The sequence below is a fragment of the Camelus ferus genome, chromosome 12 (assembly GCF_009834535.1).
Source record: "Camelus ferus isolate YT-003-E chromosome 12, BCGSAC_Cfer_1.0, whole genome shotgun sequence".
NCBI lineage: Eukaryota > Metazoa > Chordata > Mammalia > Artiodactyla > Camelidae > Camelus > Camelus ferus.
Window position 1 is genome coordinate 6,477,632 of NC_045707.1, and position 17,241 is coordinate 6,494,872.

The window sequence follows — 17,241 nt, forward strand, 5'->3', positions numbered from 1 at the left end:
GAGGCTAGAGAGAACCAGGATCCTCTGCTCAGTCCACATGTGTTTATCAAAAAGGATCTGCTCCAGGCTGAGCACTTAAAGCGGTTTCCCCTGGGTCCTACAGCACTTCTCTGAGCCTTAGTTTCTGCTGCAAGGTGGGGCTGGGGGATGTCTACACCACAAGTGCTGTAAGATTTGAGGGAGCTGAAACATGATAACATTCTCCTTGGCTATCTGAGAATAAATGAGGAACTACAAGTTGCAAGTTGACTCTTAGGACCAAGGGGCCTTTTTTAGAATACAGTTTTAGAATGTTTATTTTCTCCTTTTGAAAGGGCTTTTGTAGGTATGGGGGGGGCGGGACACAAAGGATTAGTCACAGAGTACAGGGTAAAGTGTTCCATTTTGGGACCACAAGACTCAAGGGTTAAACTTTGTTGACATGATGGAATTTTTTAAAGAGTAGCAGGATCCCAGAGCCTGGGCCACAGAGTAAGGCTCTCTGGGGAACCTCTGTTTAGAAACTAATCCTAAACCATTGAAGGGCTTGGAAACTGGAAAACAGCTCTTTCTGCATCTCTCTGGCCTTTGGAATTGCTAATGAATACATGTCTAAATGAATCTTGTAATCTGGCTTCTGCGTCTGGTCCCGTGGAACTGGTCTGTTGGGTTCGGGGTTTAGTTTGGAAAAGTGATGAAATTCTGGCTGCTGAACCAGATATGGAACTGCCTTATTAAACCAGCATCTGCTTCTCTCAGGCCCTCACCATCCATAGCAACAAGTGGAGGTAATGCTTCTAAGTGTGAACATTCCTGTGAGGCCTTAGATTTGTACAGGTCCTTCTGATAACACTGTCTTCCTAACAGTGCTGTGGGGTAGGTGCTTGATTTTTATTCCCATTTTGCAGATGGAAACATGGAGACATAGAGAAAAAAATGGTTTGCCTGAGGTTTCCCATGCTGATAAAGTGGTGTCGAGAGTTGAACTTGGGCCCCTAACATCGGCTCCCGCACTCTTCCCCACCCTGTGGGAATGAGGTGGGAGATGCTCTGACTCGGGAAGCCTGTCTAGGAGCCCCTGTTCTGGTCAGAAGTTGTTTCTTCAATTTTTAATTTAATTTTTAAAATGTGTTCATTCCGGTTCAGCGGGAGTGAGTATCAAGTGTATTCTCAGCACAGTGCTAGACTCCAGGGTATTAGAGATGAATGAAACAGCCTCAAGCTTCAGGGAGCTGCCATCTAAGCAAGCAGGCAGAATACAAAGCAGAATACAACAGAGGAACAAACTCCAAGTTTTTGGAGCACTACGGAAGGCAAGCAGGAATATTCTCATGGCTTCTGAGCTGAGTTGTGAAGGGTGAGTGAACAGAATGTTAGAAAGGAGAATTTAGAAAGGCAAGGTATTCATTTTAATAGAATTGAACCAAAGTTGGAAATAATTTGGCCTGTTCTGGGAATACATGAGTCACTGGGCAGAGTACAGTGTAGGACAGAGGTTCTGGAGCTTGACTGTACCTCAGAGTCCACCAGGGTACACCCCCAAAGATCCAAATGTGGAAATAGAGTCTAGGAGGGGCACCTAACTACTGCGGGAGGCAGAATTGGTGTCCAGGCTGGGCGAACAGCTGTTTTGAAAGCCTTGCCCACTGTGCTCAGCTGTAGGGGTAATTTGCAGGCTACACTCTTGATAACTTATTTGTTATCTTTCTCAGACACAATTTTGATCAAGTCTCTCTCCTGCTTCAGTGTGTTCTGTATCAGTCAGGAGTTTGGTGATAAGCAGCAGAAACTGACCCTGGCTAGCTTGAACAGAAAAGGAGGTTGTTGAAAGGATGGTGCACAGACTGATCAGAAAAGCTGGAGAGCCAGACTTGGAAAATGGGCCAGAGCCAAGAGAGGCTCAGCAGCAGAGCTCAGCTGAGGGTAACCCAGAGCGATCTGTTCAGGAGGTGATCTCTGCCTTGTCCCTGCTTCCTGGGGTCATTCCTGCAAGAGTCACGTTCCTTGTGGGAGCATGCATTCATCAGAGCTGACTGGCAGGAAGCCTTACCGCCAAGACCACCCGGTGGGAGTTCACCAAAAGGAAGATCAGGGTGCTGATGGGCGGGTCGGTCGAATGATGATAGACAAAACCAAAGTGGCAGATGTCCACTAAGTTTTCCAGGCCATGGCGGTGTGGTGCCAATAAGGCCTTTCACAACTTAACTCTAAGCGGCTCCGTCTCGCCACTCTGTTCTCCGTGCTCTCCACTGCAGTGACTACAGGACATTTCCTGGTGCCCTGGCTTTGCTTAGACTGCCTCCTTTGCCTGCAATACCCATCCTTCTTCTAACTCATAAAACTCTCCTCCTTCTAGGCTCAGTTTTCACTGCCTGCCAGAATGGAGCAGTCCTTTCTCTGCCTTCTGACAGCCCTTTCTTTGTGAGGCACTTGTCTGTTCTCTCCCTTGTCACAGTTTATGGAGTTGGCTGGGCTTCTCTGTCTTCCCTGGGAGGTGGGAGGTGGGAAGAGAACCATCACTTTGGAGCCCTTGCTCTATGCTGGGTCCTGTGCAGGGCACTCAGGGTCCTGCAGCTTCCGGCACCACGGTACACAGCGTGTGCATATGCTGGGTGGCTGTTTGTAGCATGGTTTAATGACTGGCTTTGCAAGTATTATTTTTGTCCATAGTCTTAGAGAGATTTAGGGTGTGGTAATGAATGGAAGGGGAGGTTGCTGGGCCTTTGGGATCTTTCAGTTTTGCCTGGATGCCTTAAGGATTGAAAAAGGTTGAGGTCCCTGCTCTAGAGACTGCCCCCAGGAGGAGGACCGTTGGGGTGAGGTGGCTTGTGCCTGACTTGTCAACACTCAGTCACCTGGTGTTGTGCAGCTTGAGGCTCTCGAATCACAGAGCAGAATTGTGCAGGAGCAATCCTTGGAGACTTACTCTCTGTGTGTTGCTCCACTTGTAGTCTCTTGTTCCAGGGGAGGGAGAGAACAGTGTGATGCAGGGCAGGAACAGGGAGATACAGGAGCCCCTGGGATGACACACCTTCCCTTCCTGAGCTGGGCATGTTCCCTCTCATTTGAGAACAAGGCTCTTACTGAGCATCTGCCTAATGCCAGGCTCTGTTTGGTGACATCAATGCAATAATAGAAACAAAGCATCTGTACAGTGTGGTGGCTCAGAGCTTGAATTTAAATCCTAGCTCCACCACCTGCTGACTGGGCGTTGTTGGATAAGTTACTTAACCTCTCTGTGCCTCATTTTCCTTATATGTGAGGTAGAGGTGATAATGACACCCAGCTCAAAGTGTTGTGGCGATTAAATGATGAATTCGCTGCAAAGTGCTTAACGTAATTGTTGACACGTAGTAAAAGCTCAGTAAATGTTTACAATACTGTACTATTTTTATTATTACTACTATTAATTGGCTTTTTTCTTAATTGTTCTCAAAGTCTATTCTTGACCTCTTTCTAAGAGCAAGCATTTCAAAGTAATAAATAGAGTAAGATGGACAGCCTTCTAAACATGGGGGTGACAACAGATCTGGTTCCTCTACTTTAGTATTGGGTAAGGACTGGAGGTCTGAGTTCCAGCTGGAGTGCAGGGTGGATGTGGGGTGGGGCTCTAGGTGTGGCAGCGTTCTAGAGCTCAGTCACTGTGAGGTGAGGAAGCCCCCCCAGTGTGGTTGTTGGGGTGACTTCTGGAGCAGGGTGCTTCGAAAAGAGCACGGGGCCAGGGTGGGGGTGGAGGGGACTCCTACCTCAGTCTGCTGCTCACGGACTCACCTGCCTAAGACTGCGTGCAGGTCACCCCCTCTTTGGACTTGGACTTGTTTCTTCCTGTGTAACAGTCACCACCGCCACCACTTTAAAGCACTTCTGTGCCAGGCATTGTTCTAAGTGCTGTGCACATATTAACTCATTCAAAAGAGTGCTTGAATTAGCACTCACAGGGTGATTCGAGTGTGGATGTGCTAACAAGGTATTAAAAGCAGAAACAATGGGTGACAACGCTAATGAGCTCTTTTCCAGCTTAAAAAAAATCACATTTAAATTCTGTCTATATACACACATATACTCATACACACACTTGAGAGAAATTGCAGTAAAAATCAACAACAAAAGCTTTTTAAGCAACATATTCCAACAAGTTCCTCTTGCATCGTGCACCTTTTTTCATCCTAACATTCAGCACCTGGCCCTGGCAGGTGTTTGCACAGGGTTTCTCTGCCAGAACATGTGCCTTTTGAAGGTGTTCAGTTCTGTATCTGGCACACAGTAGGCTCGGCTGTTTGTTGAATGCACGTCCTAAGGGATGTGTCTGTTTTGGTTTGTCTTTACTTGAAAAAAGAGAGATGCTGTTTTAGAAAGGAGCATCTTTTCAAGGCACAAGTTCTCATTTGGAGAATAATTTAATAATTTGAGAGGAAGTTATACTTGTGAAATACAGCCAGGCAAAAATCTCTCTCCCCTACTCCCCCATGAGTGAGTTTCATGCATGTTACCCTGAGATGAATCTTCTTCCATTAGCATTGAACTTAATATCGGAGGTAATGAGATGGATTACGTAAGTGCCCCCTCCACACACACCTAGGTTCTCCTCACTTTTCTGTCACTGGAGATCTGTCTTGCATCTTTCCTCCAAGTTGTGATGAGAGTAAATGTAAAATCCAAGCAGTGTTTGTTTTGTAGGGGAAATAGTGTGCATGGAGGAGAGACTCAGAAACTAAATACAGATATAAATTCAAATCTCAGCTCAGCCACTTTGTAGCTTATGTGGGGGGCTTGGGCAAGTAATTTTCTGAACCGTATTTTCCTCTCTTATAAAGTAGGATAATAATACTAGCCTGGGCTTATGTAAAGTACTAAGTAGGTGTTAGTAGTTACCATTATGTTGTCCGCATAGAATCAATATGAAATGGATTTAATTTCAGTCATAACCATCTCTGTACATTTAAATAAAATATAAATATGATTTCTAATTAGAAAATACGTTTATTAGCTTTGTCACTGAGCTGTTTTTGCTTTTAAACATCAATAGTATGACTGTTGGCTTCTGTTCAAAGGTTAAATTGGAATCCAACCTGGAGAGATCTCTTTTTCAAGTTATGTTAAAAAAAAAACTATGAAAGAATCAAATATCAAATACATTTTATTATGTGCTGGACATATTCCTATATATTAATATATGTCCATCAGAGTTTGGATTATTCCCGTATTTATAAGTAAAAAATCTGAGTCTCAGTGAGATTAATTAACTTTCCAAAGGCAACACAGCAATTATGTTACTAGATTCACAGCCTGGCCTTGCTGGTTCCACAGCCAGTTCTCTCTCTTTTTTTTTTTTTAATTTTAAGTTGAGAATCCTCATTCTGTTTGGCCTTCCAGTTAGTTCTTGGTGTAACTTTTTGAGATTCTGCTTTTCTCCTTTAATATGATTCTTCGCCACACTTCCCTCACACAGTCCCTAAGAGATGGCCTGTTTCCTAGTGTTGATGATTTTTTAGAGTCTCATACATAACCAGGACTTTTCTGTAATCAGTTTTCAGAAGAATCTCTTCATCAGTTGAAGAAGTTTTTGTTTCAGCTATTTTGATGTTCTCTCAAGTCAGAATTTAGCCCTAAGTTTTTGCTTGGAATGATTTCTTTTTTTTTAAATTGAAGTATAGTTGATTTACAGTGTTGTTAGTTTCAGGTATATAGCAAAGTGATTTAGTTATAAATGCATATATATATATATTCTTTTTCAGATTCTTTTCCATTATACGTTATTACAAGATGTTGAATATAGTTTCCTGTGCTATACAGTAGGTCCTTGTTGTTTATCCGTTTTATATATAGTAGTGTATATATGTTAATCCCAAACTCCTAATTTATCCTTCCCTCCTTTCCCCTTTGGTAACCATAAGTTTGTTTTCTATGTCTATGTGAGTCTATTTCTAGTTTGCAAATATGTTCATTTGTATAATTTTTTTAGATTCTACATATAAGTGATATCATATGATATTTACCTTAATTTGACTTCACTTAATCTCTAGGTCCATCCATGTTGCTGTAAATGGCATTATTTCATTCTTTTTTTATGGCTGAGTAGTATTCCATGGTATGTGTGTATACATGTATACACACACACACACACACACCCTACATCTTCTTTATCCAGTCATCTCGGTGGACATTTAGGTTGCTCCATGTCTTGGCTATTGTATATAGTGCTGCTATGAACATAGGGGTGCATGTATCTTTTCAAATTATAGTTCCCTCCAGATATATGCCCAGGAGTGGTGTTGCTAGATTATACAGTAACTCTATCTTTAGTTTTTTAAGGAACCTCCATACTGTTTTCCATAGTGGCTGCACCAAATTACATTCCCAACAGTGTAGAAGGGTTCCCTTTTCTCCACACCCTCTCCAGCATTTATCATTTGTGGATTTTTTAATGATGGCCATTCTGACTGGTGTGAGGTACCTCACTGTAGTTTTGATTTGCATTTCTCTGGTAATGGTAAGTGATGTTGAGCATCTTTTCATGTGCCTATTGGCCATCTGTATGTCTTCCTTGAAGAAAGGTCTATTTAAGTTTTTTGTCCAATTTGATTGGGTTGTTTGTTTTTATATGCTCAGAATGATTCTTAATGAGCTCATGATGTTTGGGACCCTTGGGGGAGGCCAGCAGCCCCCTGTACAAACTAGGGTGAGCAACTGCTGAGCTGCGGGGCTCCCCATCCTATAGCTGGACAACTTTCTATGGCTTTTCCTTCTTTAAAGGAGAAAGACCAAGTTCATTACCATGAGCTGCAGAACTTGTGATTTTGTTCTGACTACGTGCTCGCCTGGTGGCCTCCAGTGACCCATTTGCTTCAGCCACCTGCCATGCAGCTCCAGGCCTCCAAGCCTTGGCTTAAGAGATTCCCTGGGCCTGGAATGCACCTTGCATCCTGATCAGCCTTCAGTCCAGCTTCATCAGGAAGGTGCTTGACCTGCTGGAGTCACAGAGGAGGTCCCCTGTGTCCTCCTTGTCTGCTGTGACAATCACCACAGCCATATTGTGTCACTTTCACTAACTTCTTGAGGTGAAGGGGTGTTTTGTCATCTCTGTGGGCTGGCACACAGTGGATGTTCAACACATTTAAAACCTTTTGCATTTACTTACCTGCTTCACCAAAAGTGGAAGCTCTGTAGAAATTGCATAGATTTGTCTAGATTTTCCAGGATAACCCAACTTTTGAAAATATTTGTCCCATAGTGAAGTGGTGTCCCTTCCAGTTTTGGTTCAGAAAGCATGTTTCCATAGATTGCATGAAAGTTGCATTTGAGGGCATCTCAGTGAATCGATGCCAGTTTTTCTAACAGCCAGAGTGCTTTATGCCTGTTGTGGTACCTGGGAGTGGAAGATTTTGTCTATGCACTTGTAGAACACAAGATATAAGAAAAGCATTAAAAAAAAATCTTACTGTATGTAATGTGGCAAAATAAAAAATTTTAAAGTTAAAAACATACTTTTATATTAATATATCATTAGCACATGTCAAAGATTTATTAACATTATTGAGAAAACCAGCAGGATAACAAAGCTAGATCCAAGGAGGGTGCAAGAAACTGATACTTACGTGGTAGAAAAGGAATAACATTGCAAATTTAGATGCATAACTGGTTAATGTCCTACAGGGCAATAAAAACAAAGCTTTCAAATTATCTTTTTCACCAGACAGAAATCATTTGCAACTTGTTAATTTTCTACAGATGAACATCAAATTTTATAGAATGTGCACTAATCCGTAGTAAATATGAAGTCAAATAAGTTTATGTTTCCGTAGAGCATCAGATGACCTTGAGGTAGGCAAGTTAGAGAGTGCTCTGGTATGACTTTAAAGAGACACAGTACTTTTTACTCCTTATTTTCAAATTTTGGGTTTTTTTTTTTAGCAAATAATTATCACAGTTGGGTTCAAGAGCTAAAAGATGGCTGGATCTGAGGTGGAAAAGAGTCCTTGGTGAAAGTAATTATAAGTCGTTTTGAAATGGAATTGTGCAATTAAGGAAGAGGGTGGTAACGAGCAGAAAGGGTGAGGCAAGATCACCTTCCCCACCCCCAAAGGCAGGTGGTGGGTACTTTTCCGGGTGGATGATGAGCTAAGGTGAGTGAGAAGTGAAATCCCTTGGAGTAGGAGGGAGCAATTGGTAGGAAACTATGAAGCTGGTGTTTAAGAAATTTGATTTGCTTTGAAAGTCTGTTAGACCAACAAGGTACTCAAAGAAGACGATTGTCACTGGGTTGGAGGCTGCAGTTGAAATCAAGGCAGGGTGTGGACGTAGAGCAAAGAGTTAACTGTGATACTGGAAGGAGACCTGCCAGAAATTCATAGTGAACTCATGGCAGAGGGAAGCGGAAGAATGAGCAATTGAAGGTAGTGCTGAAGATCACTCTCCTGATTGCAACACAAGAGCTGGCTCAGGTCCCCTGCGTGTTGGATCAGAGAAGCTGTAAGCAGATAAGTCAGGGGGTCCCTAAGAAATAGAACCAGGAGTGGCCTTCTTGACATGAGAAGCCATTTTGGCCTAAGCCATTTTGTGATCTAAGCCTGACTGCAATGCTTGCCCTTGATCAGGTCTTAGTAATTAATGATCTTGAGGGAACAGAGGAATGCAAGTACAGAGAAAAGGCAAACAGTATTGCAGTGATAAAGCAGAGCCCTAGTGCCTCCTCAAGGGATATACATAATAGTAGATCTTCGAGTTCTGCTGGAACTAAGGACCCTTGCCCCAGTTCTATGCTGAATTCTCCTCTGCTCAAGCCCCCTCATGAATAGGCACGTACCTTTAGCTTAAAACTCCCCAAATTTTGCTGTTCAGGAAGAGATTACTTTGGGAAAGATCCTTACTTGCTGCAAGTAATAATAAATCCTTCTGTATCCTACTCTGGCTTGGTTGTATCTTGTGGCTGGACACCCAACAAAAAGTGAACCCAGTTTTCGGGTAACGAAGCCAGGACTGGCCAGCTGATCTGGGGCCCTCTGGGGCTGCCTCTGATACCCAACCTGGGCAGGTGGGGAGAGAGCCCGACCAAGCAGACTAGAGACCATTTGAGAATGACTTGGCTTTCCTGTGTGTTTTGTTTTTCTCTTAATTTTCAAATGTTTTATTTTATTATGTAATACTTGATATGTGCAAAGGAATATATGACACATTTGTATGTGTTATGAAACACAAGCATTTGAGAATTCCCACCTCCCCACCCAGTTTTCCTTTGTGGTTTCTTTGCTAGTAAAAAGAGTTCACTCATCCCTTGCTTAAAATATAGGATGCCTGAGTCACTAGTTTGCCATACTGTGTCATTTTGGCACCTCCTCCAGACTCCCTTTCCCCAGGACGGTGACCCAGAATCTCCTCAAAGTACATAATGCTGTCCATGTGCTCTGAGCTTCTTACCAAATGAAGGAGCCTGCTGGTATTTGAGTGGAGCGATTTTAGGCACCAGTGTTACAACTGTCCCTTTTGTGCCTTATGTTATTGCTTTCATTCCAGGGTTTCTATGTTGAAGGGTGTGGTTGACAGCCCAGCTCCTTAACGTCTCCTCTGGTGACTTGAATGGTAATAACTTTTAAATGCTGAGAAAGCAGTGATGATCACAAATAGCAAAATGGTGGAAAAGTGGAAAGTTGTCTCACCATTGATCGTTAAGTTTCATACAAGTCTACTTTTGATTTTTTTTTAATTTTAAGATTTTTTTTTAATTATTAGAAAGAAATATCCTAGGAGGGAAGATAGAATCATCATCTTGAAAGCAGAATAGTTGTTGCTCAAGAAGGATACTTTTTGAGGACTAGACTTTGTGTTTACTCCCCTCCCCCTGACTCGTTGTGGTCCATCTCATTCCCAACGATCTGTACACATTACACACCATGCTTCTGTGTTCTTATGTTTGTTGGGCAGATCTAATGTCAAAGATGAAATGAACAAAAGTAAGTGAAGAATGTTTAGGTCAGCATTCTTATAATCTTGTGGATGAGGAACGGAAACCATGTAATTTTACTACGCAGTATTAAAATTATGCAACATACACATTCCTAAAAATCACTGCCCTGTGCAAAATTATGCAATAAAAACCACAGGGCTTATGGGGAAAATGGGGTTAGGGTCACAACGCTCAAAAACTTCACAGATAAGAGAAAAAAAGACAAGAGAAAAAATAAATAGATATTCTGAAAAAAGATAGGGACGTACAGACTACCATGTGTACAATAAATAAGCTACAAAGATACATTGTACAGCACAGGGAATATAACTGATACTTAATAACTTTAAATGGAGTATAATCTATAAAAATTTTGAATTACTAATTGTACACCTGAAACTAATATATTGTAAATCAACTATACCCCAATAAAAATAATTATAATAAAAATTAAACTCTAAAAGTAAATGTCAGATAGAAACCTAAAAATAGCATAGTTTTGCAGATGTTAAGTGGCTAAGTAATACATAAATTCTATAATAAATATAGCACCCTACCTTTTAAAAGATCTGAGGTTTGCTTGTGGAAGTGGGCATGGGAAGGATTCGGCTTGTCAGTTACTGTGAAGTGATAGAAGGAGGGTTATCTGAAGTCAGATGGGAATTTCAGATCCCAGATGTGGTTATAATTCATAACACATGCACGTGACCTGACGGAGCTGGTGGATGTTTGAGGTGTGTGCATTTTTTTGTTTTGTTTTCCTGTGTGGCTCATTTGAGCTGGGTAGGGTTTTCTGCATTTTTTAGTGTTTCTTTCACACATAAATAAGCACAAAATTCATGTTATGTGCATATTGTTCCCTGATATGTCCAATGTATTGGAACAAATTTGAATTAAAAAAAAAATCAAAGCAAAACTAACTTGTAAAACCCACTATATAAAACATGTACTAGCTAATACGAGTGCCTTGCACCATGCCGTAGATTCTATGTGAATTATCTCTCAAGAACATGACAAGTTAGGTATGATTGATAGCCGCATTTTATAGATTAGAAAACTGGCTCAGAGAGGTAAAACTTTCCCCAAGTTACAAGGCAAGGACAGGGTAATTCACAATGATTATGTCATTCTTTTTCCTGAACAACAACAAAAAAAGTGGGGCAAATATTTGCAAATATATAAGAAAGAGCAAGTATCCATAATATATGAAAGTTTTTCAAATCAGTAAAAAGAGACAATGCCCAATAGAAAAATGAACAAAGGTCAAAAGCAGGCAGTTTACAAAGAAGGAATACAAATGGCCAATAAAATGGGGAGGGGTGGTGTTCCACCTCATTTACTACTCACTCATGTAAGTCAGAACAATTAGAAGTCATTTTTTCCTACCATCAAATGGACAGGAATAAATGTGGGGGAACACTGGCAGGAGCATAGATTGTTACAACCTTTCCAAAATACACATACCTGTCCTTTGACCCAGCCACCTAATTTCTAGAAATTTATCCTAAGAAAGTAATCAGGTAAGTGGGAAAAGATTCTTGTACAAGATTTTTGTCAGAGTTGTTAATAATGCTGACGAGTTGAAAACACTTACCCACCATCACCAAGTGGTTAAGTTCTAGTGCATTATTACGACACAGTACAACATAGTGTAACACGTGGGACTCCCCAAAAGAGTGATGTTATATCCATGATGGTTGACCCTAGATACTCTTCATGTTTTATTAAGCAAAGGGAGCAAAGACAGGATAGTATCTTCAGCATGATCCCATTTTGGTAAAACAATTTGCATACATGTGCAAGCTTGTGTTTGCAGCAAGCCAGGTAGAAGAAGTCTGTAAAGACGCACATCAGAACATTGACAGGAGAGGTCTCAGGACTGTGGAATTGCTGGATGGTTTTTATTTTTTGTTTTTTCATATAACTTTTTTCTAGATTTCTCTGTAGTGAATGTTACTTTTATGATTTAAAAAAGAAAATATTTCAAAACATTGTCTAACACAAGGTCCATAATAAATAGAAAATGTAAGAATAAATGACCTTTGTGAAATAGTTCTTCTAGCACCTAACAGGGCTATATGTAACAAACACCCAAGAAAGAGTTTTTGACTACAGTTTGGAGGCAATGTTACCCCAACTGGGGCTTCAGATTCTTTATTCCTGACCATAATTAATCTGACCAGATTTCAAATTGCCTCATTCTCAAGTAGATGCCAGTAGACTGAGCCAGACAGTGACTTGTGTTATTTCCAGGTCATAAGCTCTGTAAAGTGCATGTGAACTTGGGGTCTCTGGATGAAGCTTGGGACTGTCAGGCACAGGTGACAGGGGCCAGAGCCTCTAATTTTGGTTACCTGCTTTTAAAGACCCTGATTTATTTTCTTTGTCCCAGCCTTAGTTTAAGAATCAGCTAAGCACAGGAGTGTGGCTGGAGGGGGATAGGAGGGGTAGGAGGGGTGGGAGGGGTGGGGTGGTAACTGACAGGGGCACCCCTCCCAGGTGAGCTGGGGTCTGCAGGCCTGGGGCTGCCAGCCCAGCTCCAAGGAGGCCTGTGTCTGGCCTTGCGCTCTGAGGGCCGCCGCTCATCACGCAGGAACCAGAACTTCATTTTCAAAGCTCCATAAAGACTATGCCTCCTCCCAGGCCTCCCTTTTCCAGGCTTCCTGGCTGTCTGCAGAGATGAGAGCCTGTGTGATCACAGCGCTGAGCAATCAGAGCGGGGGAGGCACAGACACACTAGGGTTCCCACGGGGTAGAGCTGGCATGTGCGGAGCGGAACCGCGCCTGGGGCGGCCTCCCGCGCCTCTGTTCAGCAGGCCTCTGCACACCTTGTCACTGCGGGCCAGATGGGGACCCAGGGCTCTGTGCGCTCTGCTGGAGCTGTGGCTCCTAGAACCTCTTCCTTACTTCTTCCTTCAAATGCTCAGTCTTAACAGCCCCTCCGAGCCGCTCAGCCCGGTGCCATCTGCGTGGCTGGAGATAGCACCACTGGAGCTCATCATGTGTGGGTTGAAAAGGATTTTTTTTTAACTTAAGCAGTCGCAATCCATCTGCCTACATACAACACACTTAACCTGCTTCGTGACCTCTTCAGGCTACTTCACCAGCCAGCCCATATCTTCCCCCACAAAAGGTTTTGGAGAGCACTTGACAGACAAGTGGAGCCAAGTGCCCGTGTAGGGATGCCCTAGAAGCACCGCTAAGAGGGACCTTTTTGAGGGTCGGCCCCTCACCAAGCGCTTTGCGTGAATTATCTTATTAATCCTCACAACAAAGAAGCCAAGTGAGTCTTTTCAGGGCAGCCACTTGTGAGAACCTGGGTGTAAAGAGAAGTGACTTGCAAGCCTTCACACATCTGGTCAGATGGGCCCTTTGAGACCCACATTGTGCCAAAGCCTTTGTCCATCTACCAGGTCTCTTTTGTCTTTTGCTCTTCTTTGCTTTCCATGGATTAGAACAATCAACCAGGGAGTAATGTTCTTTTGGCTCACAAAGCAGTTCTCTGTTGTTGATTCCCCAGAGTCGGGATTTTATGGGAGTTCTGGAAAGCTCGACAAATTATTGGGTTTCTCTTAATCACTTTCTTAAAGTGTTTTATAATCTTGTGTTGTTCTTGGAATGTGTCAGCACTAAATTTTGTTTTGTTTAAATTTTGTGCTGAGTTTGAGGATAGCTCTTAGTTTAATCATGCACAAGAAATTGGAATTGGTTGGTACGAGTTACAATATCTGTGGCATTCTGCCCATTTCTCCCTCCCACACACAACAGACTGAGTGAGGACAGAGCAGAGTGTCGAGGTGTTGGTAAGTAATGCCACTGTATAGTCATTTAATCTAGTGAGATGCTGTTTTGCCGGTACGTTGAACTGACTAAACACTGAACGTGCTGAGCTGCTAAGCTCTGGTTATCCTGCAGAAAGCACTAGCTTTCTGCTTGCCTAATGTAAGACTTCATATCCCAGATTGCCCCCACCCCCCCACCCCTCATGATGCTGGAGATGTAGGAATGACTTGCTGGTAGAGGCTTGGAGAATGAATGGAGATAGTGTTTGGGGGTTTTGTTTGTTTTTTTTCTTTTTGGTGACCAAATCAGAGCATCCTGTGGCCTTCAGTGTTCTGAGAGGAGCATGCCACAGTTTAGGAACAAGCAGTAGCTTCTTGGGAGTTTATTGGAGAGGAAAGGGGGAGAGAATGTGGACAGGGTAGAGAATTGTAAAATTACCTGGGACAGAGTTGAGGCCCCAGACTCCTTATGGGGACCAGCCCTCTGGGGAGGAAGAGGGCATGAGAAGTGAGTTGTTCATTGTGGATTAGGTGCAGTAAATCTTTGGGAGGATGAATCAGGGGAAGAGGCCCTGGAAGTAGGCTTGAAGGCCTTTGGACAGGTACTTGGAGCATGATCTGGAAGGGAACATGGCCTCCAGGTGGACACATCCCTTTGGCCCCAGAGACTTCTTGCCCAAAGGGAGGGGGCACAGCCAGGGGAGTCCAGGGCCCAGGTTGTTCTGCCTTGACCTCTGACAGTGAATGCACTGAGGTTCAACAGAAGGCCGTGAAGCTGCAGTTCAGAGAACTGTTTCTGATCCCGCTGTGCCCTGAGGTGCTGTGTGACTTTGGCCAAGTGATTTCCCTGTCCTGGACTTCACATGTGATCTTTCCATTCATTCCACCCTGAAAGTTCCATGATTCCGAGGTCATCAACTTTGTCATCCCTGAGTGCTCCTGAGGGCACCAACAGTGCCCAGGGATATGCTCGTCTTGAAGAGAAGGCCCAGAACCTGCCTGTGGTGAGGAGGGAAGGCTGCCCATGGCGAGGAGAGTTAGGGTCTGGCACAGCTTTGCAGCCAGACCCACGTGACTCCTGCTCTGCTACCGGGAACAGCACTGAGACTGGAGGTGGCCTCACAGTGCAAGGCTACAGAGCTCCCAAGACTCAGGGCAGCGACTACCCACTTTCTGCCCCAGGTCCCCAACTGTAGAATGGGACCAACAGTCCTCTCCAAAAGCAACACTCACGTAGCACAGAGGTAGCTCCTGTTAGGTCTGATACAGACCATCAGGAAGGTGGGTAGAAAGGTGGCTTGGAGGTGGAGGGAGAGAAGAACATCAGACAGATGAAGTTCTGTCACACTCTTACATGGTTAGACTTCTTGGCCCAGTTGATTCCCTGCACGAGAAGAGAGGTGACCCATTTCTGCTGTGGTCTTGGAAAAACCATTGGATTTTCATGCCTCAGTTTCTTAGGCAAATTTGAAAGTTAATAGATATTTTGGATGGCAGTTAAAATTACCCTTTCCATGTGTTCACAGAGATGCTGCAGTTTGTCAGCAATCAAGTGGGAGAGTTCCCCGACTTGTTCTCAGAGCAGCTGTGCAACTCCTTCCCTGGTGGCGGCAGCGGTGGTGGCACCAGCGGCAGCAGCAATGGCGGGAGCAGTGGTGGTGGAGCCGGAGCTGGAGCTGGGGACCCCTCAGTGCAGCGACCCTTCAGCCAAGCCCCCTTACCTTCCTTCTCTCCCTCGGCCGCCACCCCCCCGACCCCAGCCCTACAAGTCAAGGTCCCCCCGACCACGGTTCCCACTCCACCAAGGGCGACTCCCGTTCTTCAGCCCCGCCCCCAGCCGCAGCCGCAGCCCCAGCCCCAGGCTCAGCTGCAGCAGCAGACAGTAATGATCACCCCGACGTTCAGCACCGCCCCCCAGACGAGGATCATCCAGCAGCCTTTGATATACCAGAATGCTGCTACCAGCTTTCAAGGTGACTCAGAACTCAGATCTGATAGTGATTGGTTAGTTCAAAAGTTTATGCGCCAATTTGCAGACACTTCCAAGGTAGACTGTAAATAGTTCTGTCCTCTTTGGGGATGACAGAATCTATCCATCTGGTCCTGTATGAAGCAGGTTTCAGCACCTGGCCGTAAGTTCGGTGGTGTAGGAACCGTTCACATTCAGCCTTAACACATTACCTTCATATCTGTTGTGGCTGCTTCAAGAACACTTGGTCAAAGAATCCAACAAGCACAGTGGACACAGGGCTGTCCTGGTAACTAGAGGTGGAAACTTGAATAAAATTAGTCTTGAAACTTATCCAGGCACCAGGCAGATCTCAGCATGTGTAGGTTGAGAACTGTTCATCCAGCAAACACCTCCTGAGCATCCACTATGGAAAAGAAGGCGCCTTTTAACACAGGTGCCAAGTCTCCGAGTAGCAGGCCTCACAGCAGACCCTCGGTGAGGGCTGAGTGAATGAGGGACTTTCTGTGTTGTGCCGTGTCCCGGCACCTTTTCATCAGATTTCCCTCTGACTATGGGGAGCCTTGGGTGGGATCAGTATTGCTCTACTAATTTCAGAGGATCTGATGGTACTTCAGTGGGCTTCAAGTGTTCAGGGGCTGGGGGAGGTGACAGCAAAAAGCTGAGACAGTCATCTCAAAGTACACATTCCATTGGCTTCATGGGAGGAGATGAAGCCCCAGGGTGTTGTTTGTTCTGCCCTCCATTAACTCCCTTGCTGGTTGTAGTCATTTGCTGATTAGCTTCCCTCACCTCCACCCCAGCACCCAGAGTATTAAAATAATTTGTACTTGTCCCCTCAGAAGTTGATGCAGCCCTTATGGGATGCTCTTGTCATCCAGCCTAGCTTGTAAATGGCCGTGCACGTCTTCTGCAGCAGCAGATGGGGGGCTGGGATCGTTATGAGGCACTCCATCCTTGGTTATTGCTCCAGCTACAGTGACAGAAGGCATTCCTCATCCACGTGACTTTTTTTCTCCTCTTCTCCCAAGTCCTTCAGCCTCAGGTCCAAAGCCTAGTGACATCCTCCCAGGTGCAGCCGGTCACCATCCAGCAGCAGGTGCAGACGGTGCAGGCCCAGCGGGTGCTGACGCAGACGGCCAATGGCACACTGCAGACGCTCGCCCCGGCCACGGTGCAGACAGTTGCCGCGCCCCAGGTGCAGCAGGTCCCGGTAGGTGGCCGACAAGGATTCAGGGAGGCTCTGGTTGGGGCTGTTGGCTGGTTTTTGGTTGGAGATGTCTGCATACTAAGAAGGACCAGCGGGGTGTAAGGGAGCAGCTTGTAGGGCAGGTAGGGTGCCTGGACCTTACGAGGCATTGCGTATAGACACCTGGCAGAAATCACATCTGTAGAGGGACACTGGCACTCACATTAACTCAGTAAATGCCAGTGTATTGGCTCATTTACACATATAATGGGTATAAAACTGGAAGGAAATGTACCAAAATGTTTTAAAATCATGTATTGTAGTGGGCTGTATTTCTAACTAATGAAGTAATTTATCTTTAAAAAAAAAAAGACAGGTTTAT

The 17,241-nt window shown here is 44.3% G+C and overlaps 1 protein-coding gene across 2 annotated transcripts in view; it reads left to right on the top strand.

The window, feature by feature from the left end:
- SREBF2 (sterol regulatory element binding transcription factor 2) overlaps nucleotides 1-17,241 on the top strand; it is a 54,735-nt gene that overhangs the window by 7,189 nt on the left and 30,305 nt on the right. For both annotated transcript variants that reach the window (XM_032492333.1, XM_032492332.1), the window contains exons 2-3: nucleotides 15,228-15,674; nucleotides 16,702-16,883. In XM_032492333.1, coding sequence (XP_032348224.1) covers nucleotides 15,228-15,674; nucleotides 16,702-16,883 — 629 coding nt within the window. The remainder of the gene's footprint in view (nucleotides 1-15,227; nucleotides 15,675-16,701; nucleotides 16,884-17,241) is intronic.